The 26,886-nt window shown below is 40.0% G+C and overlaps 1 protein-coding gene across 10 annotated transcripts in view; it reads right to left on the bottom strand.

Annotated features, from left to right (window-relative positions):
* ANAPC1 (anaphase promoting complex subunit 1) overlaps positions 1–24,615 on the bottom strand; it is a 92,707-nt gene extending 68,092 nt beyond the window's left edge. For 5 of the 10 annotated variants that reach the window (XM_036436026.2, XM_036436028.2, XM_036436031.2 and 2 more), the window contains exons 1-14: positions 24,463–24,615; positions 21,454–21,690; positions 20,466–20,624; positions 14,276–14,327; positions 13,957–14,057; positions 13,089–13,171; positions 11,646–11,719; positions 9,555–9,700; positions 9,155–9,375; positions 8,020–8,229; positions 5,521–5,616; positions 4,789–4,879; positions 4,634–4,699; positions 1,526–1,660 (exon numbers count right to left, since the gene is read on the bottom strand). In XM_036436026.2, the coding sequence (XP_036291919.1) occupies positions 1,526–1,660; positions 4,634–4,699; positions 4,789–4,879; positions 5,521–5,616; positions 8,020–8,229; positions 9,155–9,375; positions 9,555–9,700; positions 11,646–11,719; positions 13,089–13,171; positions 13,957–14,057; positions 14,276–14,327; positions 20,466–20,624; positions 21,454–21,666 (1,647 nt within the window). In that variant the 5' untranslated portion in view covers positions 21,667–21,690; positions 24,463–24,615. Of the gene's footprint in view, positions 1–1,525; positions 1,661–4,633; positions 4,700–4,788; positions 4,880–5,520; positions 5,617–8,019; positions 8,230–9,154; positions 9,376–9,554; positions 9,701–11,645; positions 11,720–13,088; positions 13,172–13,956; positions 14,058–14,275; positions 14,328–20,465; positions 20,625–21,453; positions 21,720–23,628; positions 24,425–24,462 lie in introns of those variants that run through there. The other 5 variants (XM_036436027.2, XM_045580988.1, XM_036436030.2 and 2 more) reach the window with 5 other exon arrangements.
* Positions 24,616–26,886: the final 2,271 nt, after the last annotated feature.

Raw genomic sequence — 26,886 nt, 5'->3', positions numbered from 1 at the left:
AAATTCTTCCAAATCATACAGAAATTTGATAGTTCTATAGCCCCCTCCCACGAGTTCTGCAAGTGTCTGGCTTAACAAGAAACAGCTCAACACTGCATGTGTTTAAAAAATAATAATATTTAGTGAGCAACAAAAGAAAAATACAAATAGGACCTCATTAAAGTTTAAAACTTTTGTTCACTGAAGAACAAAAGTAACACTCGGGCCTAGACACTATGCAACACAAGTGTAGCACCAGCCTGCACTTTGAATTGCCCCTAAACACATGCACTCAGATGTCTCTGAAACACACCCTGCCTTTCTCAGGCTTCCTAACTGGGTCCGCCTGGGAATCCACCGAGATGGCTCAGAGAACCCTGAGTCTCCTTTCCCAGCACCTGCCCCAACACAACACAAATCCAACCAACTGATAAGCGCTGTCTTTTCCACCTCTCTAGACCTCTTGGGTCACTCCCCTTCTTTTCAATGTACTGCCCTAGATCAGTCTCCCTTTGCACCTCTTCAACTAACACAAACAACACACTTGGAATCTAACTGGTCTATCTTCAATCTCAAGATAAAATTATCTAAAACATAGATCCCAAAACACTCATAACTTCACCCTCAAAGACTGTAATGCCCTGGTGATTGCATTCAGAATAAACACCACTTTTCCATCCTTTCTTCTATTAAGGGCTTATCAATAGAGTGCAAATCCCAGCACCACCATTATTAGCCAAATGCCTCCCAACAAGTAACCTCCTTGTATCTCTATGTACCCATTTGTAAAGTAAGGATCAGTAACTTCTTCCCAATAAAGCTGGTCTAAGAAATTAAACAAGTCAATACATACAAAACATACAGAACAGTGCCTAGTACAAGAAAACACTCAAAAAACGTTATCGTGACAATCCCAAGAGATTCCTTGTATTTGCATACATATTGGTTCATTCTGCCCTCAGATATGTTGAGTCTTAGCCTGTGTACCAGGAAATGGAGATGTGAACATGCACACACGTGATCTGCACTCTCCTGCCTCCATGCCCGTGCCCCTGTGAGCCCTCTCTTCCCAAATGCTCTGCCCACTTGCAGACAGCCTCCTTATCCTCACAGGCCAAACCCTACTCAGACGGGCTTCTCCAACATGAGAGCTGGTTTTGCCACACTGATCCATCAGTGTATCTTATTAGTACATCTCCTCAAGACATTTTATGTCATCCTAAGTCTTAATAGTCTACTTTAAATAGAATTTATTACACAGACACTATATCTGTTTCATGCAGGTAAATAGTGAGATCCATACATGGGAAAGAATACCTCATTCTCATCTCTGCAGCACCTTTCACTGTACCTTCCACATCACACAGAAGGTCAATGCATGTTGACTGAGACATTGGTGCTTGGAAACATTCATATTCTAAAAGTATTGGCTAAACTGCCAATTCTGTCATTTTTTAAAACGGAAGAAAAGGTAATCATGGAAAGAACACTTGACCAAACATCTTTAAAATTATTAATTTTTGACAACACCTGATTCCTTTCTTACCTCATCCAAGGATCCAAGCAGTTTACTCAGAGGTGTAGGAGTGCTGACGCTGTCAAGTGGAGTGCTGGGCCGAGGCATCGCATTGGACATTGTCAGGGAAGGAGCAGGAAGTCCGGGAATAAAAACCTTTCCCACCTTAAAGCAATAAAAGGATGTAAAATATATATATATGTTCTTTTGGGATTTCAAATTTTATGCTCAAACACTAAAAATTAAAGAAAATTAAAATTTTAGTAATGTATCAAATTCTATATCCAACTAAACATATCTTGGTATAATTTCTCTTGGTCTGACCCCTTCTCTTCAGTACTGAGAAAAGAATTATTTTTTGCAGGAAAGTGAGAAAAATACTCAAAACTAAAGAGAAATTTTAACTATATATATATGTATGTCAATAAACTTCCCAAAAATTAATAAAATTACAAAAGTTGCCGAAATAAAATCCATAGTATTAAAAAACAAAAATGACAATGAAAACTAATGCATACAGGATGGGGCAAAAGTATGTTTACAGCTGTGAGTATGCAAAATAAAGTTTATTTTTGTATTATTATTTACTAATTTATGTATTATTTTCCATACGAACTACAAACCTACTTTTGTCCCACCCTGTATACATATAATGCTTTTTAAAAATATATACTTTACTGATTTTTTACAGAGAGGAAGGGAAAGAGATAGTTACCCTGTTTCCCCGAAAATAAGACAGTGTCTTATATTAATTTTTTCTCCCAAAGTTGCGCTAGGTCTTATTTTCAGGGGATGTCTTATCTTTCCATGCGCTAGGTCTTATTTTCAAAGGATGTCTTATTTTCGGGAAAACACGGTAGAAACATCAATGAGAATCATCAATCAACTGCCTCTTACACGCCCCCTACTGGGCACACGTCCGCAACCAAGGTACATGCTCTTGACTGGAATAGAACCTGGAACTTTCAGTCCGCAGGCCAACGCTCTATCCACTGAGCTAAACCGGTTTCGGCCATATAATGCTTTTAACAAGCTATCAGAGATCTATAGTTAATGAAAATATGGAGAAAGCACATTCCATACTACTCCTCCCACTAATTACTACAGCAACAAAAAACTGCATGAAATTTAGATTGCAAGGGAAGACTGAAAGATGAGATAAGAAAATTGATTGGCTAAGGACCTGAGACCCAGGAATGAGCTCTGATGAATTACCTCAGTTTCTGTTTTTTATTTTTTTTTATTTTTTTTAATCAATCTTTATTGTTCATATTATTACAAAGGCTCCTCATTTCTTCCCCCCTCCACCAGGTTCCCACCCCACCTTCCGCCCCCTCCCCAGTTTCTGTTTCTTAATTTCTTTACATAACCCGGCCTTAGGCTCATGAGGGGCAGACCAAAAGGAGCCCTATGGAAATCCTTGCTCTTCTAGCCAAAATGCTAGGAAAAGAGTGATCAAGCAGGACAGAAACATTTACACGAAACCTGCCCTACTCCAGGCAACACTCTGACACAGCCAGGTGCTCAGTGACCTCTGGACTGAAGACACCTTTGCAACTGTGAGGACTAAGTGGGCTTTCTCCCAAAAAAGAGACTGTGGACCTACAGTCTTACCTGGCTATAAATGAATCACCAATTTTTACAACGCTGTGGATTAGCAGCATTGTAAAAAGTACGTACTACTCAGAACTCTCATACACTGTTGGAGGCCAAGAGTAGGGGCAAATGTTATAAACTGGTACAACCTACAATGGCCAACGTGAATATGCAAACTCTAGAGCAAGCGTGGGGAACATCCAGCCTGAGGGATGTATAAGGCCCACAAAATCATTTGGTCTGGCCCCGCCAAGGTAATAGGGGTGAGTTAATTAAATGTTTGACCAAGTAGAGCAGACTAATTTTTAAGTTGATCATTTTGTATGGCCCTCAGATAATGTTCTAAATATCTAAATGGCCCTTGGCAGGGTTCCCCACCCCTGCCATAGAGGCTAGGGGACATATACTAGTATGAGGATTTTTTTTTTAATTATTGTTTACTAGAACTACAGCAGAAACAACGAACAACCTTAGTGACAGGTAAAATAGTGAAGGTTTCTATCAACATACAATGGAATATCATGTAACAGTGAATGAGGAAACAATTTCACATCAAAATAGATAAATCTAAAACTAGCACAACGTTGAGCAAAATTATCAAGTCAGAGAAAAGTATATGGTATGGTGTCCTTTACATAAAAATTCAAAAACAAGAAAAACGAAACAATTCACTCTTTAGTGATACATGTGCAAACAAGTAATAAAAACAAGGGACTGATTTATGGCAAAAGTTAAGCTAGTGTCTATCTGGGGAGATAAAAACACAGTCAGTAAAGAACTCCTAGGTGGCAGATGATACTGGCAAGCCCCTATTTCTTAACCCAGTGGTCGACAAACTGTGGCTTTCGAGTCACAGGCAACTCTTTGGCCCCTTGAGTGTGGCTCTTCCACAAAATACCATGGCCTGAGCGAGTCTATTTTGAAGAAGTGGCGTTAGGAAAAGTTTAAGTTTAAAATATTTGGTTCTCAAAAGAAATTTCAATCATTGTACTGTTCATATTTGGCTCTGTTGACTAATGAGTTTGTCAACCACGGTCTTAACCTGAGCATAGCTTACACAAATGTTCTTGTCATTATTCTGCAAACTGTGTATGTACTTAAATTTCATAATGTAAATTTGTAGCATTTACATTATTCATATATAAAATTTCACAACTGATAAAAGACCCACCCAATACAGTATACATTTAATATAATGGAACTTTATAAAAACTGAGAATTATCAAAGCTTCTCGTGTACAATTTCAAAACTATCAATTTATAAAACTTCAGCTTAACTCTTTTTTCAAGTATCTATCGATCCTCACTGAAGGTTCTCCATCTATTCTGGGTTCCCAGTGCCACTCTACCTAATGCAGCGAGTCAATCTCCCACTTAGGACCAACCTAAATTGGGAACTTCATTTTCAACTCTCACAAAACAAAAACTGCTGCCAAATCCTACAAATGGGAATAAATATCAAATATCAAACTAAAGCAACAATGCAAAATCATAACTAAGCAGGCAGCCCTACAAAAGCACCAAAAGCTGCTTCTGACTCACCCGAACCACTCCTGTGTACAGCACCAGGTTTCCACTGCTTTCCAGGACCAGCATGGTATCTATCTTCTAAAAAAGGGCACACATTTTATTTTAAAGTCTGTGCAAATTATGAAGCATAATGATTTTCAAGTTCTCAAGAAAATGCCTGCATTTACCTCCACTGGTGCTGCGTCCTTTGCCTGTATGTTGGTGATGGAGCCAAAGATGAGCTGGGTCTTATCATTACTCTCTTGAAACTTTACGCAGCTGAAGATTAAATTTAAAAAAAACACAAAGTATTAACACATGTAATAACCTGTACTGATCTCATGGATATTATGCAAAAATATAACCACACCTGATGCATCTACAGAGAAAGGACTAGAGCACTCACATACAGTACAACATGGTGGGTCCTAGCAAACATTATGCTAGTGAAAGAAGCTAGCTACAAAAGCTACATTCTGCACAATTCTATAAAATGTCCAGGAAAGGCAAATCCACAAAGATGCAAATGCCAGAGGCTGGGAATGGGAATGAGACTGATTACAAATCATGCACAAGGGATCTTAAGATTAGAGAAATTTTAAAAACTGGATTTTGGTGATGGTTGCCCAACTCTGTAAATTTTCTAAAAATTGTTTAATTGTATACTTAAAAATGTCAACTTTATGGTATATAAATTACTGCAATAAAGCTACTCAAAGGAAAGAAGGGAGGGAGGGAGGGAGGAGAGAGGGAAGGAGGGAGGAAGTGAAGGAGGGAAGGGAGGGGAGAGAGGGAAGAAGAGAGGGAGGGAGAAAGGGGAAGGAGGGAGAGAGAAAGGGGGAAAGGGAGGGAGGGAAAGAGGGAGAAAGGGCAGCCCTACATTTAATTTACACAGATTATCAATGGGAATATGCACTTACCGTAACTGGAGTTGGGACTCTACTAAAAAGCACAAGAACTTTTGCCCACATAAGTCAGATGTAATAAACACTTTTGAGGCCTGTGAATTTTTCTCTCTGAAATAGATATATTAATACAGTAACTATCACAGCAAATAAATTTATTATTAATTCACAATAAATTTAATCAATATCAATGAATTTTTTTACTTCCATAATATGCACGTCACCAACTACTAAAGTAATGTAGACCTGAATTCCTATCCCTTTAAGGGGTCAAACATTTCATAACATGCCCTTTCCTATACCTCTCTGCTCTCTCTCAGATTAGGTTCTATTTCCTCACTTTTTTCAACCCACACCTCTAATTGCCAAAGATTTCTTCCGAGAATGGTGCAGAAGATCAGAAATCTTTAAAACAGGAATCTGCAAAATATTCAACTTACCAAGAAGGTTTTTAAAAGTAGGAATTTTTAATTTTATTTTATTTTATATCAGAGACGCTACTTCAACACTGTATCCCCATCTCTACTTTCCTCCAATGACCCTCTAAGAATATGCATTTGCCTTCTGCCTCAGAGACAAGAGGATGTAAGGCTTCTGCTCAACCCCCTGCCTCTATGTCTGATAAGCATCACCTTCCTTCTCCCCAGACTAATCTCCATCTGTGCTTCTTGCTGGTTTTGTCCAACGCCATTTCCTCTCTCCTATATTTTCAATGCTTTTTCTGTTTTGGTTATGCTCCTTAAAACCTACTCTCTCATCTATATATAAAAGCCTAAGTGACTGAACAACCAAACTACCAGTCAACTGGTTGCTATGACATGCACTGACCAGGAGGAAGATGCTCAACACAGGAGCTGCCCCTGGTGGTCAGTGCACTCCCATAGCCAACCTCTCACAGTCCCTCTCCCCCACCTCCTGCCAGGGACCCCTCCTATGCACGAATTTGTGCACCAGGCCTCTAGTATTAACATAAAAGCCTTAAAACACAAAGACACACTATTAAATGATATAATGGACTTACTGTTAATTGCCTAAGTTAACAATGGTATTGCAGATGGGTAAGGGATTGTCCTTACTTCTTAGAGACACACACTGAGGTATTCAGTCAAGGCTAATTTCTTTAAGTAGGTCAGCATAAACAAAACTCTACCCTGACCAAGAGAGTCTGTATGGCTAGTTGTGTATCCTCAACGTCATTCAAAGGCAAACTCTTTAAAATAGTCTCTTCATCTATGTTCATTTCCTCAGCCCCATTTACTTCCTCCACCCACTGCACTCCACCAGTGTTCCCCAAGTGTTCTAGCCAAGGTCACTGGTGAAATCATTGCCCTCCAGGTACCTCTTAGGCCACACCTCACCAGCTCCAGGTAATACTGGCACTTGCTTAGTGAAAGGCTCTTTTCTTGTGTTCCATGACATTTCTTTCCTGCTGCTTCTCCCAACTGTCCTCTTGCTTTGTCTCTCTGCAGCAGCTTCCTCTCTTTTCATTTTCACTCCCAAAAGTTTAAGTTTCCAAAACTTCAGTCCCTAGCCCTTTTCTAATTCTACACCCCTAGGTTTTAGCTATTTGGAGGTCATAGACCCACTTTGAGAAGCTAATAAATGTGAAAACTCTCTCCTGAGGAAATAGCCTACACACTACACATACACATGATTACTATGCATGGTTCCAGAGGATTACCAGACTCCCTGCAACCCCATGCTCACCCACAGGTCCGCCAGGAACCTGACCCCTACACACTCCTTAAATTCCAACTCTTTCTCGTACCTCAAACACCACTTATAAGCCCATAACTCCCATGTTTTATGATCTGCTCTTTCCCCTGAGTTTATACCCACATATAAAGCACCTTCTTACAACTCTCATCAAAGGGAAGATCCCTAAAGGGCAACCTGTCTATCTCAGCCCTTTCTCTTCCCCCAGGCACAAGCAGAGTAAGTATATCTGTAGTTTCCTGAGCATATCACGAGCTCAACCTTACAAACATCTATTCTGAGGCCTTCTGACCACTGTGCCTCTCCATCTTTCCAAAGCCCTACCAGCAGGACAGGGAGTGTCTCCTGTGTCACCATCCTCCCATGTCTCTTTGAGGCCAAAGACAGTGACTAATCTGCCTCCTAACCCACAGCCACTAGCACATACACTGGGATTGGCAGAATAAATGGATAATTAATGAGATAACATGAAAAGAAAAACATTAAAAATGTTATAAAAATTCTGTTTCCTTATCTACAGAAATTAGTTGTTTCTCCCTATACCATCAAACACCTCTAATCTGAGAGATTATTACTAACTTAAAAAAGAAATAACAAATGACAAAAAAATATATATTTTTATGATCACTTTAATGTCATTAACATCCTCTCCTGAAACAGAGATGGCCTTAATATGTGTTTATACATTTTCCTAAGTATTATTAACTGATTGTATTAAAAAGTTTAGGCAAAATAACAAGTATCTTCTAAGACTTTTAGCAACATTTTTCTTTGAAAATAAAAACATATACTCCAAACCTTATATTAGTAATTGCTTCTGTCCATAAATGGTCAATACAAAGTTCAGGAACAATTGGCTCTGTTTCTGGTGCAAGAAAAGAGCTATTCGAATTACTATCTGGAGAATGAGAAATACTGTGTCTCCTTGGAGATTGATTATGGCTTGAAAGGTTGAATCTTTGCACCCCCGTGAAAGAGTGCACTCCTGAAGCAGGGGAATGAGCACGACTGCAAAACAGAGGAGAGAGGGCATCACAACCACAAAGCAAGATGGTATCACACACTTTCCACAACACTTTCCAAACTTCTGGGTACAACGAGCATTAGTGATTGCAAAACCCCAGTTATAAAAACAATTTCTTAAAAAAGAAATAACTACTTCATGTTAATGTGTTTTATTATACTGCAAAGATTTCTAATTCTTCTTAGAATTCCTTCTTTTTTTTTTAATATACAATATATTTTATTGATTTTGTACAGAGAGGAAGGGAGAGAGATAGAGAGCTAGAAACATCGATGAGAGAGAGTCATCGACCAGCTGCCTCTTGCACACCCCCTACTGGGGATATGCCCGCAACCAAGGTACATGCCCTTGACCGGAATCGAACCCAGGACCTTTCAGTCCCCAAGCCGACGCTCTATCCATTGAGCCAAACCGGTCTCGGCGAATTCCTTCTTTTAAAGCTGAAAATCAGTTCACTTTCTACCTCAAAAAATAAACTGCATCATTCAAAAGGTCTAAACTATGTTCCTGTATGCTCACATATGCACACCAACAAAACTACATTACTATATCAATATAGATAATAGCTAGAAAGACAACCAAACAAAAGCTAATTCGAATTAAGACAAAATAACATTAAAATATTTTTGCAACCAATATTCATCAAATTGCTGCCACTTAACACAAATGAGATAACTAATTTTTATGACAAACACAGGCAGCCTACAAATATGACTCATTAAAAATGGTTAACACAGTAGACCTGGAAGTCTTACTAACACAACTGGAATAATGGCTGTCTTCCCCTAAACTATCCAAGGACTGGCAACTGAAATTTTAAATCCCTAAAGCTAAGAGAAAGTTTCAAAAAAGTTATGTTTCTCTTGATCTATCTTGGTAAAATAAGGAAATGCCCACAGCGGATCCCACCTTAGAGCTGCCATGTTGGAGATGGAAGGAGAGCGTGAGTGCAGGCTGGGCGAGGAGGTGGAGCGGCTCTGGCTGTGGATGGAGGAGTAATTCTGGAAAGGCGAGGTCACAGGGGAATCTCCTTTGGAGAGGCTTCTGAGGTTTGCTGTGAGGGAGCTACTGGGGGCCACATTCTGAGGAGTTCCCCCCTGTTCAGAGAATTTTAAAACAGCATTCTCTTCCTTTAAGTCAAAATGATGAGAAGGGAGAAAAGATTATAATTAGATAAAAAGGGTAATTTCCTTGTGAAAATTCAGGTGGATCTGAATTAAGAACACCATTTTTCTTTTTCCCTAAGAAGCTCAATCTATTTCACAAAAGCATGTGAAGGATTTCAGTATTAACTACCCTTTATCCTTACCTCTGCTTTGACTTTCCGGAGAACCCACACAGAATGCAGACACTGAACAGTGTCATAGGTCATTACAATGGAGGGGTCAGTGCTGATAAAAACTATTTTCATTGCATGATCTACAACGTATTGAACCCGTGATGAACCAAAAAGACCTGAAAGATAAAACAGAAATGATGAGGTTTTGAACAATAAACTTTACAAACCTGTTCTTTATTAAAAAGACACCTTGCAATTCCTAAAGATCAAGAGAAACAAAACCAATTAAGGCACAAAATCCATTAATATATTAATTAATTACCCTATATTTTTAATAAATTTACTTTAGCATCAAATTCCTCAGAATACATTAAAAATGAGAGTTTCCAGTTTCAATTTCACATAAACACAATTAAAAGGTGAAGATTTGTGCAGAACCACCATTAAATTCATCAGCCATGGGTGAAAGGTCCACTCCTCCAATAACCAACTTGTTCATCAATTTCATTCAACTATTCTATCAAATTTGACTTTCTTATTGATTCTCTTCAATATGAAACTTGTCCTTCATAATAACCATTCAAACAGTGAAGAGTACACCTGTTTCTGCTTTACTAATTATACATGCAAAATAAGGCTTAGAGTTTAGTTTCTGAGAGTAGGAAGAATTGACTTCTCTGTCCCTATTTGACAACATATTAAATGGATCCCCTTTCAGTTAAATTAGAAAATAAAAGTATGCAACTCTTTTATAAAAATAAGTATTTTATTTTTTTAAAAAAAAGCACTCATATTATCACCATCTCAAAATAGCCACTATTAATACATCAGGGGATGTTTTTTCTAGTTTCCCTATACATATACACACACTTCTTAGGTCTTTTCAAAATCAAAATCAATTTGTATTGTTTAATATCATATTGATAGTTAACATTATGAATAAGCAATTCTTGAGCTTATTATTCAAAAACATGATCAATAATGGCCACGAACAATTAAATCACAGGTGCTAACATGTTTATTTATGTTGTCTGTTAACTGTTACCAATTCTACAATATAGAATTATCAAACATTTTTCTGTAAAAGACCAAAGAGTAACTAGTTTGGGCTTTATGACTGACTCTGTTACATAATCGTTTTTGGACTTTTTTTCCCCTACATCCTTTAAAAAGGTAAAAACCATTATTAGCTTTTAAGCCTTACCGGCTATGGTTTGCCAAGCCCTGATACAGAAGACAAACACCTCATGATATTTCAGAATACTTGGGATACAATCCTAAAAGTAAGAGTAAAACACACACACACACACACACACACACACACACACACACACGTGTATACGTCTCTGTGTGTGTGTGTGTGTGTGTGTGTGTGTGTGATTATTATTTTTTTAATCTTTCTATCCTTGTTAGTCACAATTACCGATTGTCATGTTTGGCCACATTGAACATTTTAAAATACTCATCCAGAAATATCTGTAGCAAATATTAAAAGTTCTGAGACCTAGTAAATCAGGTGGTTATGAGCAGGGAAATGAAATATTAAAATTTACACAGTACAGCCCGGCTAGCGTGGCCCAGTAGTTGTTCAATTCCCTTAGAGCACATGCTCGGGTTGTGGGCTCCATACCCAGTGTAGGGTTTGCAGAAGGCAGCTGATCAATGATTTTTTCTCATCATTGATGTTTTTATCTCTCTCTCTCTCCCTTCCTCTCTGAAATCAATAAAAATATATTTTTTAAAAAATATAAAAATAAAATTTACACAGTAGGGCATAAAAACCTGTATTTTTCTCTTCAAAAAAATAATCAATTTTAGCTCATCTAAGTATCATTCATTTACCTGTTAATCACTAAGGAACAGAGACCAGAATCTTCTACAGATAGATTAGCAAATCTATCAGTAATCCTGATCAATTTACAGGCCCTATTTTTAGGGAAAGAATAGCTATTAAAATAGTTAATATAATGGTATTCAAGAATTTCTTACTTTAATATGAACTATTTTCATAATAAGGTTATTTTTGTAAAACAAATTAAAGTTTCTAAGAGCCTTTATTTTCTCCCCACTCTCAAATTAAAAAAAAAAAAAAAAAAAAAACTATGCAAAAGATACACTTACTTCCAGATTTATAAACAAGTGGAGTTATTTCATCTAGTGGATGCAGCATGCTGAACATAGTGGGTAAAGGTTCTCTAGTAATTAAAAAAACAACAACACATAATCAATCACCTATACAAGATGACTCCATTTGTGCACAAATTCTTGCAGAGAAATATCTTCTCTAGATTACAATAACAACTAGAAACCTATCCTCTCAAAAGAAGCTCTCTAACTCTTTACATACTGTTTTTCAGTTTCTCTGATTTCATTCCTAGAAATCCGTTATGCAAGAGACTCTAAGCATACCCACACCCAGGAAAATCAATGCAGCCCGGAGACTATCTGCGAACAGCACTCATCACATTACAGAACAATGGGGTAATGGCATAAGGCAGTCTGATTTTTTTTAACCACTGTTATTAGCAGTGTCTTTGGAAGCTAAGAAATAAATTTTGTCTCCTACATCTATTTACACAGGAGTGTACTTGAAAAGAAAAACTTCGTAAATAAAGAGGTTGTGTGTTTTAAAGAGGAGATGGGAACAGACCTTCTATCTAAACACAGAGATTAAAATCTCTAAACCATTTACTAAAAGCAAAGTATCAACTAATTGCACCACACTGTGATAAAAAAGTACTGTACGTCCCTGCCCTTCGTGAGCTCATAACTGATTCATTCAGAGACAGGTAAATACACCATCAACAAGCACCTACCATTTCTTGTGCTTCTAATACATACTAAGTCATGTCAAAGGTTAGATACTTTGGCCCTGGCCAGTATTGCTCAATAGATAGAGCGTCAGGCTATACATCAAAAGGTCTCGGGTTTGATTCACAGTCAAGGGCATGTACCTTAGTTGCAGGTTTACTCCTCACCCCCAGTTGGGGCATGTGCAGGAGGCAACCAGTCGATGTGCAAGAGACACACTGATGTTTTGTTCTCTATCTCCCTCTCTCCCTCCCCTTTCCCCCTTCTCTTTTTCTCTCTCTCTCTGTCGCTCCTCCCTTCCTCCCTCTCTCCCTTCCACTCTCTCTGAAAAACAATGGAAAAAATTCTCACGTAAGGATTAACAACAACAAAAACAGGTTATATACATTAGCTCACTTAATCCTGCATAAATCCTAAGAGGTAAACTAGAGTATTTCTATAACAAATAATAAAACTAAAGCCAAGAAGCTCCAATGATTTGCCCAAAGAAGCACAATAAAAAGATGGCAGAGCTAAGAGTTGAGTACTGTTATCTTTAAATCTTATGCTTGTTCGATTTTACAACATGGGGGACTGGGAGAGGAACTATAGGGAGGAGTAGACTCAGGAGTGCCCATCACTGAGATGAAAGTGGCATAAATCTATGCCGACATGGAAATCATCGTCATCCCAAACTCACAGGGAAACATTTCACCTCAGAACCAACACAAAAAAGTGCTCGTAATAATATTCTGAACTGAGTAAACTGGATACCTGGGTGGACCTGGAGGTACCTCATGTGAAGAAGTGCTTCGTTCAAACAACAATCCATATTTGGTGGGCCAAACGTTAGCAACCTGCCAATAAAAGGGTGGGGAAAACAGAAGTAAAGGAAACTACTCTTTATAACATGGTTTCAGAAAACAATATAGAAAATTAGATGTTCTTCTAATTTAATAAGAGCTTTACAAAATAACATAATTGCTTTGGCTGGTTTGGCTCAGTGGATAGAGCATCAGCCTGAAGGGTCTCAGGTTCGAATCCAGTCAAGGGCACAAGCCATGTTTGTGGGCTTGATCCACAGCAGGAGGTGCGCAGGAGCAGCCGATCAATGATTCTCTCTCATCATTGATGTTTCTATCTCTCCCTCTCCCTTTCTCTAGGAAATCAATAATAAAAATATATTTTAAAAATAAGTAAATAAAATGAGCATTAACTATAATATTTTTAAGAAGTAATTCTAATAAGCATGTATAAGACAAAATCAAATCTAAGGAAATATTCAACCCAATTTTCTGCCAGGGGTTGCATATATCAGTAGCAAAGCTACAATGTGATAAAACTTTAATGTGATGAAGAGAAATAGGGAAAAGATTAATATTATCATATGATTACTATAATCAAAATTATTTCCTGTGTATCACTTCAAAACACAAAAACTCAGAAAAGACTGCATATTCACTCCACTAAATTACTTTTTATGCAAAGAATGGAAAAATGGTAAGTCACTAAAGCTGCTTAGTTATTTTGAGTAAAAATAACATCCTTTGTAACTATAAGATATAAAAGTAGTAATACTTCTGAAACGAATTAACTAAAAAGTATTCTCCAACCAAACACAAATGGAAACACTCAAGTTTACCTGAAAAGGTAAAGAAGCTATGTAATCCTTTCCTTCTATGCTATGCATGTTGATGCATGAGCTTTGCAATATACATATACATTTTTCTACTTCAGCGCTACCTGCAAAAAAGATATAACAACATGTATGCTTTTTTCCAGAAAAAAAATCCCAACTATCAAAATTACAATTCCCAATAACACAAATTCTTTAATGAACAAGATTTAAAAAAAAAATACTTAAGCAAAACCACTATTATTAGTGGCTACTTATTTTGAAGAAAAAAAAATGAGGTATACCTTTGGAATAAAAAAGTGCAATAAAATTTCTAGAAACTTACTGTAGACTTTTTCAGACTTATCCTGTGATATAATGAAGTCACACCACAATGCCTAAAATTAAAACAAAATGCTTACCTAAGAAAATTATATCAAAACAATAGCCTGTTAACAAATGATATCTACATAATAATTACATCTACATAACACCTGTCTCATCAGCTCAAAATATGCATCATGAGAACAAAAGAGTAAGATAAAATAAGATTAGACTAATGATAAATATTATAAGGAAAGATAAACTATGTGTGCAAATAAATTTTATGACAAGGGAAGACAAAAATTTAAAAAATCTATTCGATAGAACCCTTGCCACAAAAGTGATCTCAGACAGCAGCTTTACCTGTATTAGACCCTATCCTATCTAATAAAGAGGGAATATGCAAATTGATAGTCACACCATAACAAGATGGCTGCACCCACAGTGGAGACAGGGATCCCATAACATAAGATGGTTGGGCCCACAGCAGAGGCCAAGTTACTATAATGAGCCTGAACAAGCAATCAGCAGGGACCAGGACAGGGGACCTGAGGCTGCGCCCCTGCCTGGTGGGACTAGACAGGAGACCTCAGGCCATGCCTCCGCCTTGGCACCAGGCTGGGGGACCTCAGGCTGCATCCCCCCAACCGACAGAGCTTGATGGGCAACCTCAGGATGTGCCCCTCACCGCTGCGTTGGGCCAGGAGACCCAAGGTCACACCCCTGCCCAACGGGCTTGATAGGGACCTCAGGCCATGTACCCCCAGCCCAGCAGGGTTTGACAGTGACCTCAGGTTGCCCCCACCCCGGGCCAAGCAACCTGAGGCTACACCCCCCATCTGGTGGGGCTTGACGGGGTTGGGGCCGGCTGGGTCTGGATCTATCCCAATGGGGGTGGGGCCGGCCAGGTCTAGGCCTCATGCAATTCTGAGGCACACATGGTTGGGCAGAGACTTGACTCTGGTTCCCATAGTGTGCCCCAGACTCTGATAGGAGGAAGATTTTCATATACATTTTACTAATTCTTTCATCTCTGACACTTCTATTATAAAGAAAGGGCAAATAGCAATATTAAAATATTTCCTCTAATTAATTCCCTTTTAATGTGCATGAATTTAGTGCACAGGGACAATAGTATACTATATAAAACTAAAGATTATCAGAAGAGCTATTTTATAACCTACAGATTTACTTAACAATCTTATCATTCTTAGACATTCCTAGAGGCACTTCAGAAAAATCTTTGGAAAAACTAATGTTTCCCTTTTACCTTACAAAATATAAACTAGGATGCCATTCCGCTTTCCTGGCAGGCCTGACAATCACTTAATGAAATCACTTAACGGCATTTTATGGATTTTTTTTTAATTGTGGTTGAATATACATAACATAAAATTTACCATTTTAACCATTTTGAGGTGTACAAATTTAGTAGCATTAAGTACATTCACAAAGTTGTACAACCTTACTACTATCTATTTCTAAAACTTTTTCATTATCCCAAACAGAAACTGCCAATTCAACAATAACTCCCCATCCCTCCCTCCCCCAGCTTAACATTCTATATATCTAACATTCTAATGCTTGCTGTCTTTATGAATTTGCCTACTCAAAGCAAAGTACCTCATAAAGGTGAAATCACACAGTATTTGTTGTTGTATCTGGCATAATGTCCTTAAGGTTCATCCATGTGTAATATGTCACAATGTCCTTCTCTTAAAGGCTGAATAGTATTTCATTGTAGACATATACCACATATTATTTATCCAGTCACCTGTCCTCACAGACTTGGACTATTTCCAATTTTGACTACTGTGAATAATGCTGCTATGAACACTATCTAAGTTCCTACATTAAATTCTTTTATGTATATACAAGGGGCCCGGTGCACAACATTCATGCTCTGGGGAGGGGTCTCTCTGCCCAGCCTGCCCCCTCTCCCATACTGGGAGCCCTCAGGGGATGTCCTACTCTGATGGCTTAGGCCCGCTCCCCGTTAGGAAGGACTTAAGCCCCAGTAAGGCCTCCCTTTGTGGGAGGTGACCAAGCTGATCAGCGGAAGGCACGAGCCCCATCACCCCACTGCTGCAGCCACTACCAGTCACCTCAGCCGCCAAGGTATTTTCATCAACACAGACTCCAGTCCCTTCACCATGAAAATATGACAACTTTCTTTAAGCATTTTCATGTTTCTTTCATAGGATATGACATTTCTTTCTTTTTCTTTTTATCCTCACTGGAGGATATGTTTCCATTGATTCCCCACCACCACCACCACCCCACCCCCCCGCTCCGCCCTGCCCTGCCCCTCCAAGCCTAAAGCCTTCCAGGCTTTAGGACTGGGAAGGGGTTCTCCTCTCCCCCCCAGAACCTCCAATCAAGCCTAAAGCCTCTGCCTAATGGCCAGCTGGGAGTGACCTGGGTGTCAAGGAGGTTCCCGGGACCCAGATATGTATATAAATCAACTGCCATCTTTGTTGAGTTAATTTGCATACTCACTCTGATTGGCTGTGGGCGTAGCGAAGTATGGTCAGTTTACATGTTTCTCTATTATTAGCTAAGATACCCACAAGGGAATTGCTGGATCACATAATGATCCTAGGTTTAATAACATTTTGAGTAACAACCAAATTGTCTCCCAGAGGCTTTTTTTACTCCATCACCAGCAATGTACAGGGTTCGTTTCAAAATCCTCACCAATACTTGATATTTTTTTAAAATAACAGCCATCCTAGTAGGTATCTCATTGTAGTTTTGATTAGCATTTGCATAATGATTAAAGATGCTGAGCACTGTTTCATGTGCTCATCGGTCATGGGCATTTCTTCTTTAGAGAACTGTCTGCTCAAGCCCTCTGCCCAGTTATAAATTGAATTGTTCACTCTGTTGTTGAGAGAGGAAAAACAGGCATTAGAGACCACCTGAAACATCTACGCTAAGTCTCAGCTTCCTTTCATGAAATCCCATCCTCCCTGTCTCTGAAAGCATAGTATTTTCACTCTCTCTTACTCCTGATGTCACAGACATCCCTAGTCCCCTGCACATGTCCCTCAGCTCTGTCTTCTCTCTTATGGCACCAATCTTTCTCCCCTGAACTATCACAAAACAGTATCCCTGACAACAGTCTCTCTACTCTCCAGCCAATCCTACATACTGTCACCAAAGTATTATCCTCTCAAAATACAGAACTTAAGATATACTTTCCATTTTAATGTCCTTGGCGGGCTCCTTCTGCAGAAAGTTTAAAATCCAAGCTTCCAGGTACAAACAAGGCCCTTCAGTTTGGATCCACTCCGCCCCTGGAAGCATCTCTCCACACCCAATGTACATCCATTCTGAACTTAGAAAACATTGTGTGTTCCATCTCTTTTGGCTGTGATTCCCTCCACCTAGCTTTCTCCAACTTCCAGTTCAATCAGCAACTAACTTCTTTGAGAAATCCTCCTTACAGAGCCACTCCCCCTGGCTTCACCACACTGTGGACTCAGCTGGTATATGGCACTTCAGTTTATCTGCATACAGCATTTTAGTTATCTGTTTATTTGTTCATCCTTAACAGTATGAGTTCTTCGATGGCAAACAACAAATATCCATCTTTGTCGCCCTAATGCCCAGCACCCTATCTGAAACAGGGATGCTAAACACTTGCAGAATGAAGGAAGGGATCAACTAAATCTGAGTCACATGCACCTGGTATTGTTTCTTAACCAAAATATAAAATTATCTTTCTCCATACTAACAAGAAGACTAAATAATATGTTTTCAAGATCAAAAGGACTGAAATTACAAATCTTATTCTACTTATAAATGACCTAAGATAAAGGAGATAAAAGAGACAATACATCTAATGCACATCCATGAAATCTAGTAAACAATCATTCCTTGGAGAATTTAAGATGGAAACAGAAGTAAAGCACTAGTTGGATATCATCATGCCACTTTTCAGAACTAATCATATGGTTACATGGGGGGAAATATAATCAAACTGATCACTGGCTTCAACACTCCTGGACAGAAATGCTTTTACACATGCCCTCATATTTAGGAGTAATTCAGGTTATCCCTTCCCAATATATTGTTAGAAAGAGTACAATGTTCATCAGGAAAGAGTTAATGGTGGAAAGCAGTGTCCAGGTTCCAAGAATTCAGTGTTTATCAATAAGGAACTTAACATTAGTCAACAAGCCTTGAAATATCTTGTCACAACAATTAACTCAACTACTATAAATATACTTTTTCCCAAAAACTTTTTATTCTAAAAATTTTCAGTAGGAAAAGCTGAAATAGTACAGTAAACACCCATTTCATCTAAATCAAACAGCTGTTAAGATTATGCCATATTTGCTTATGTGTATGGGGGAGATTTGGGTTGTGGGGGTACCGACTACCTGAAAATGCCCACATCATGACACATCACCTCCACACACTTCATCATGCATTTCCCCAAAAATAAAGATTTTTTTCCTCTACACCACAAAACCATCATCTTGCCTAAGGAAAAAAAAATATTCTAACATCACCTAATATTCAATTCATTTGCAATTCTTCAAATTTTTCCCCAAAATGTCTTTTTTGGCCAATTTTCTAGAGTCAGGATTCAATCAAAGTTCATTCAACAAGGTGCAAAAATAAAATATTGCATTTGGTGATGTCCCTTTAGTCTCTTTTAATCTAGAACAGGTCCCACCATTTTTTTTTCTCTCACATGACCAACTCTTTAAAGAGACCACAATGTAGACTGTCCCATATTCTGCATTTGTCTAATTATTCCTCATAGTGGTTTTTTCTTTAAATTTTTTTTATTATAGAAAAACTCAAATAGGTATATACAAAATAAAAAGAGTAATATAATGCATCCCCATCAGCCAGCTTCAAAAATTCTCAACTTCTGGTTAATCTTGTTTCATCCATACTTCCACCTATTCCTCATCTCATTTTACAAACTGATCCTCTAGTTCCCATACTTCCTGTAACTGTAAGTTAGGTCTACATATTCATGTCAAATATTTGGGGGAAGAAAACTAAGTACCATATTTTTCAGACCATAAGACGCTCCGGACCATAAGACGCACCAGTTTTTAGAGAAGGGAAATGAAGAAAAAAAAATTCTGAAACAAATAGTGTCCTAAAATATTTTATGTGTATTAAAACCCAACATCACAGTCATAAACACATGTAATCAACCCTGTAAAGTAAACAGCAGCATTTAGAACCATTTTAGAGCCGGGCAAGCACACAGAGACCACACAGAGCCGGGCAAGTAAAAAAACTTTTTTTTTTAAAGTATATGTGTAGGCTATATTTGGACCATAAGAAGCAGGGACTTTTTCCCCCTACTTCTGGGGGGGAAAAAGTGCGTCTTATGGTCCGAAAAATACGGTAGATGACATCATGTCTCCATGCTACATTATACCTGTAGGGATAAAAGAGTCCTTTGTCCCCTATCAGTGATGGTAAACCCACCGGGTTATTGAGGAGGAGACAACAAGCAGCTTCAGAGTAGAGATGCATTTGTTTCTTTACTTTGGGTGACACCTTGGTGCCATGCTAAATACCTTTCATGCAATGGCATTACTATCTATTCACAATCCTTGTCTGAATCAGAGGTTTATACAGAATAGTGATTTTCAAATTCTACCATTCCTTCTGTATTTATTAGGTGGTATTCTTCTTTAAATAAAAGTTTTCCTTCATTAACTAGAGATGAACCAGAAAGCTCCTAAAAAGGCAGGGCAAATGCATGATTCTGTCCCTTTAATTACTAATTTTTAGAAGAATTAGGCGTCATAGCCAAGTGCAATGACAACAAATTAGATTTATTTTCCTTTCCCTTACTCTCTGAGTATTACCATGAATCTGATTTTTATTTATTTAACATTCTGCAATCAAATATATTTATATTAGCACATATAGATGTGCTAATATATTCTTGTACCCTTAAAATATTATAAATTTTATTGACAATAATTGATTGAATTACTCAAGTGTTTAAACATTACCAACAAATTGAAAAAGGATGGTATAAAACTGATATAGAAAATAAATGAAATGTTTATTTTCCTACCATTATCTTCACATGTTAAAACATATACACAGCTACTAGGATCATTATACTATGTTTTTATCGTTTCTGTTAAATATTAAGGCAAGAGCTTTGTTTTTTAAAAAATTATTCCACAGTCAATCAAATACTAAAATTCAAATCAACTCACCTGTTGAACAGGACTATCAACTGTAAAGGCCTTGTAAACAGCCAATGCCTGGCTTTTGCTTCCTTTGCTCCAGATCACCATATTTCCAGCCACATAGAGTTCCTCGTCATAATCCACTTCTCCAATTTTACTTCCGCCTCTCCTTAACTGCCAGCTTTCCTTAAAAATTTATATATAAAAGACTTGTTTAAGTGCCATTTTTTTCTTTTTCAACATTATGGAGCAAGATTTATTAATTAAAATTGAACAGCAATCCAGATACAAGTCTCCTACTCTCCCTTTGCCTGTGGAGTAAGATTCAGTCCAAGCCCAACTCTTAGGTTGATTTCATAAATGAGAACTTATTCAAGAATTCTCTATATTGTTTTACATTATATTACCATATTATAAAAACATAAACAAACAAAAATTATACCTTTCCTATATATCCAAAAACTAAACCAACATTCTTGGGAGACTAAAAAGATACATTAAGGATATGTGGGGGAGGGGTGGAGGAAGGGCGTGATACAGAGGGGGCAGTAAGATGCACATGAAGTGCTGGGGGAGCTTATCACCCTTCAGATTTCCCTGCTTCACAACTGCAAATACATTCACCTTCCTGCCCTTGTCCCAACAGTCAAAACAGGCAGAGAAAGGTTTATATTTCTAATTACAAACATCCCGGCCCTGAAATTTTGGAATGAGAAAGACTGACTATTTAACATGCACTTACTTCTCATGTCTCCACATACTAAGTGAAGAGGTTTCAAATGGACCATAATCATAGTGAGTTTCATTATAAATCCCTGAGTTATATGTCTAAATAAACAGCCATGACATTATAATGCAATAAGGTCATTATTTTGAAGCTTGATTAAAATTACCAAATCTTAACTTGTACCCTAGAAGTAGCATCATACTCATTTCTCAGTTGTATCTGGGTAACCGTAAATTACAAGTAGATCGCATCTCTCTATATTTCAAAAACAGAGAATCTTAATAAAACCTTCTGTTTTTCGTGGATTGTAACCTCCTGCAGGGATCCCACCAAGCCAGCGGCACCATCAGACGACCATAACTCAGAGGCTGGCTGCAGCTGCCGAAGTTGAAGGTTCAAAGCATTAGGGTGGTGTTTGCAGTGGTCTCGACCGAAAGGAACAAATTCCTGCAAATCCCCAGCTGCAATCATTGTTGCCCTTTCTTCATAGAAGTTCGACATGGGTTTCAGATATCAACATTATTTCTGTATGGATTCAAACACATTCTGGTCAGCTGTTTGGAGTCAAAGCCAGAAGAAAATTATCATAAAAGTTTCCAGAAGAGCCATTAATCTTTAGGGGAGTGTCACACAATTCTATCACATTGTAGGTGTACAAGTAATCATAACATTAAAGGGCATTCCAGATCTGACTCTTTCAGATAATTACAGTTATCATTTTATACTTACCTTACACTGTAATAAACAGCTAATATGCTAAATTAGAACTAACAGCTGAAAGACATTCCGGATCGGGCTTCGAGGGCCAGCAGAGGCTGCAAGGGGCTAGGAAAACCAAGCCCCTTGCACGAATTTCGTGCACCGGGCCTCTAGTCATTACATAATTAACATTACAGCTACATTTTAGTGCAGGTGAATCAATAGACAGGTAGGAATCTATTGGGTTGAGACAAGCACTTATGTCCCACTATAACTATCCTACGTTTCCTACTACTACACACTAATTTCTCTACATTTCATATTTTAAGTATTTAGACAAGTTTTACTCTATAGTAAAAGGCTCTAAACATTTAAGGGCATTTTCTGTTCAGGTGCTGACACCTCATTTAAAAAGCACATCTAACAGATCACTGCATATTGAAATGAAACAAACAAAAACAACATATTACTTTTAATTCATCAAAAGTTGAACTACTGAGAGATGCAAATCAAAACAACAATGCGGTACCATTCCACACCTGTCAGAATAGCCAGCATCAACAAATCAACAAACGACAAGTGTTGGCGAGGTTGCAGAGAAAAAGGAACCCTTGTGCACTGCTGGTGGGAATGCAGACTGGTGCAACCACTGTGGAGAACAGTATGGAGTTTCCTCAAAAAACTGAAAATGGAACTCCCATTTGACCCAGTAATCCCACTCCTAGGAATATATCCCAAGAAACTAGAAACACCAATCAGAAAGGATATATGCACCCCTATGTTCATAGCAGCACAATCTATAATAGCTAGAATCTGGAAACAGCCTAGGTGCCTGTCAGCAGATGATTGGATCAAAAAACTATGGTACATCTACACAATAGAATACTATGCTGCCATAAAAAATAAGGAAATCTCATCATTTGCAGCAACCTGGATAGAATTAGAGAAAATCATGCTGAGTGAAATAAGCCAGTCAATGAAAGAGAAATACCACATGACCTCACTCATTTATAGATATTAAAGAACATTATAAACTGATGAACCAAAAGTCAGATATAAAGACAGTAAAGCAACAAGCAGACTGTCAAATTAAAGTGGGGAGGGTAGGGAGATCTGGGGGAGATAAGAGATCAACCGAAGGACTTGTATACATGCATATAAGTACAACCAATAGACACAAAACTCTGGGGAAGGAGGGTATGTATGGGGGGGGGGGGGGGAGGCAATGTTAAAATATGTACACATATAATAATTTAATAAAAAAAAGAAAAGAAAAAAATAAATAAAATAAAATGTTAAAAAAAAAAGTTGAACTAGTTACTGCTTTAAAAAACTACCAAATGTGATCAGAAATTTTGAGCCCCAATTCATTTTAAACATATAATTGCAATCTATTCCAATTTCTGGTCCAAACCCAAAAGACAAGGCATGAATAAAATAAGTGTGGACATGAGTCAATCAGACTTGTTTGCAAATTTAACAGTTCTAGCTTTGAATTAACATAATCTATTTAGCTTCTTGCTACAAAGAAGTGGATGAGCTGTGGGTGGAAACATGACCCGCTCCCCACTACTTCCAGAACATTTCTACAAACAGTAACTGACAGCCAGTCCAATTCGGACACTGTATAATGCGGCATAGAAGGAGGACGCCAGCTGTTTCGGAGACAACGATTACACGAAAATGGGTTTAGTGGCATCATGGTTAAGCTGCAACCCTCAAGTACAGAAATCGAAACAAACATTCATGTCAGCACTAGACAACCTTTAAACACAGTGTTTGAAAAGGCATTTACAACACAAACAGTTTAATTTTACTTCGTTTCTTCCCTGAGGTCTTTTTGGCACCACAGCTTTCTTGGCTGAAATATCTGTGGGCCTCAGGTTGCCAGGCAGCAACTCTAGAGTTGCGTTTATTTTTGCTGTGAATTAAGTGTATTCCTGGGAGAACGGTTGTGTCACATTCGTGACACTTTTTACCTCCTTCTGATAGGCCAGTTTTGAGAACACTTAAACATGGGACATGACTGAGACAGTGCCTTATAAAACTTGTACAAAAACACAAAATCCAGCTGGTCTTCCTATATTCTAGTCAAAGGGATAACCAGCATATTCAAACTTTGAGAGGAAGTCACAGAATTAGTAATCATAGAATTATCTGGAAAGTACAATTACCGCTTTGTGTTAATAGGTTTAGTGCTCTTACAGCCCCCTACTTGTGTTTTCATTCCCAGGGCACCTGTGCAAGTACCGCATTAAACTGATGCGCTGACACGGAGACATCGGCCTCGCTTCCTGGAGCAAGAACTACGTGCCGGAGGCACCGCGAGGCGGCTCCGGAGGAACCCGAGTGCACACAGAGGCGCCGGGTCCGAGTCTGGGCGAAAGGGCCGCTTCCAGGGCCCTCGGGGGGCGGGAGATCCGCCGGCGGAGCCTGGGCCCCACACAGCGCGGCCGAGGGGCGGACACCGCGTCCCGCTGGGAAGGGGGCCGAGGGGCGGCGCGGGGAGAAGGGGCGCCACAGAGCCCGGCCCCCAGGCCACGCCGCCGGGGCCCCGCGCGACACGCGGAGACCAGCACCGCCGCCGCCCGGCCTCACCTGAGGGACTCGGGACGCGTCAGGCGCGGCGGCCCGGCTGCGCCCCCGGGGCAACAGCAGAGTCGGTCACGGGGACTCCGCCGCCTCCGCAGCTTCTCATTCCCTCTCCGCCTGCTCCCGAGAAACGCAAGAGAGTCCAGCAAGCGTGAGGTTACCCACCCAGACCAGGCGCTCAAATGAGAGCTTCCATCTTGCTGTCCCGTCCTGCTTTGCGCCGGGCCCGGGGGCGGGGCCTCGAAGGACCGGGTCTCGCGGGAGGCGCGGCAGCCTGAGTCCCGGCCTCAGCCCGGCCCGCGGGGAGGATGCGGGGTCCGCCCGGCCGGTACCACCTCCTTCCCCAGCGCAGAGCCCAGAAGCAGGACCCAGTCAGCGGAGTCTGTGTTGTGACAGGACCTTCCTGGCCTCTACATCTTCTCCAGGTCCCGTCACTACGGGCCTGAACTGCCTCCTGACTGTGAACTACCACCTTTCAGGCCGGTTTTGCTCACTCCCCAGTGGGATTGGGGAAGTGAGGGGCATGCTGATTTTCTCTCTTTGCTAGTGATCTTTACCCTGTAGGCCAGACCCTTGGAAAAGTTGAGGAAAGACATGGATGCCCTCACAGAAACATTGCGTGCAATTTCTGAGTTTCACAGACACCCCCCCCAGGCGATCTGGATTAAGAACCCGTTTTTCCCTCGCCCCCGCCTCCCGCTCCTGGATTTAGCTGTTCAATTTCACACTGATAGAAACTAGAAAACTTTCCTGAGCTCTAATCTCCCATTGCATAAGTTCTCTAGGTTAAAAATATTGATGGAGCTCTGGCCAGGTTGCTCAGTTGGTTGGAGCTTCTTACCACACACACACACACACACAAAGTTGCTTCATTCCAATGTTGAAACCATGTGCTGCATGTACTGGTGTTGGAGGTGGCCCTTCAGGAGGTGCTGAGGGCATGAGTGTGGAGCATTCATGACTGGCATTAGTGCCCTTTCCACAAAGCGAGGACCCAGTGAAGGGAGGGCTGTCAGTGAGCCAGAAAGCAGGCCCTGAGCAGACACTGAAACTACTGGCACCATGATCTTGGACTTTCCAGCCTGCAGAACTATGAGAAATAAATTGTTGCTAATAAGCCATGCAATTTATAGTATTTTTGTCAGAGTAGCCCAAACACAGTAAGACAGAGTCACTCATAGAACTTTGAGTGGCCTGCCTTTCTCTGTGGTCATTTCCCTAAAACCAAAATATCCACACATTTCCCTGGCCTGAGGATACAGGGGGCAAAGTTTGATCCCTAGGAATAGGGCAGGAAGGGGCCAGATAAGTCTCATTTCTTCTCCCTCAGGTGCACTGCTCTGAGGCACGTTTCTCCACGCCTGTCAGATGTGCCGTATGACTGAGTGGGCACACCTGCCTCGCAGGCGGCTGAGGTCCTGGCAGCCTGTGGCGATGCTGTGCCAGTGCTGGGCTTATTCTTCCCTGCCTCCTTCCCCTCCCCTCGTCTTCTCTATCTGGTGCTAAAGCATAGCGCTCATCAAACATGGCCCCTGCTATAGTTTCTAGGGACCTGGAGGCACAACCCACAGAGTGTCTTATCCTGCTAATCGTCCCACCTGTGAGGCAGGGTCACTGACAAGGTCACCCAGCTCTCCTCTGGTGTCCCCTTGTCTGGCCACAAACCCTCTCCAGATGCCTCTGTGAGAACCCCAGTCTGTGCTGACAGTTCCCCCCAGTCCTCCCAAAGACACCTGTCCTCAGGTGCCAGAGCAGTGCTGCCTTCCCCGCCGCCCTGCCACCCTGCAGCACTCCAGTGGCACTGACAGCACCACCTGGACTCATGGTCTAACAAAGTCTCTTAAGAAAACAAATCCTGCTGATACCAGTTTGGCTCAGTGGATAGAGTGTCGGCCTGCTGACTCAAAGGTCCCAGGTTCGATTTTGGTCAAGGTCATGTATGTACCTTGGTTGGTTACGGGCACATCCCCAGTAGGGGGTGTTGCAGCTGATCGATGTTTCTAACTCTCTATCCCTCTTCCTCTCTGTAAAAAATAAATAAAATGTATTTTTTTTTTAAAAAGAAAGAAAACAAATCCTTCTGCTTCTGCCATGACCTGCTCTGCTCATGGAGGTTCATACCTCACATTCGGGGGTTTCAGAGAACAGCCCTCTCCTGTTTTCTCCACCCTCCTCCCATCCCCTTCTGCTGCCACATGAGGCATCTGCTGCCTCAGAGCCACAGAAGTCCTGATGTGGACACCTGCAGGCCACAAACTCTCTGCTCTTGTGCTGTGCCTGCAAACAGGAGCAGCTCACTTCAGGGCCCCTCAGGTTGTGTTTTGGATACAGACATAGATATGTCTGACACGATCACATAGACCTCTTTGGTTGCTGTATGCATCCCAGTTGTTAGCAAAAACTCTCCAGGTTATAATCAGTATGCAGAGA

This window comes from Pipistrellus kuhlii, unplaced genomic scaffold (assembly GCF_014108245.1).
Source record: "Pipistrellus kuhlii isolate mPipKuh1 unplaced genomic scaffold, mPipKuh1.p scaffold_m20_p_13, whole genome shotgun sequence".
NCBI lineage: Eukaryota > Metazoa > Chordata > Mammalia > Chiroptera > Vespertilionidae > Pipistrellus > Pipistrellus kuhlii.
Note: the sequence above shows the minus strand (reverse complement) of the source record. Positions and strands in the feature narration are given on the sequence as shown.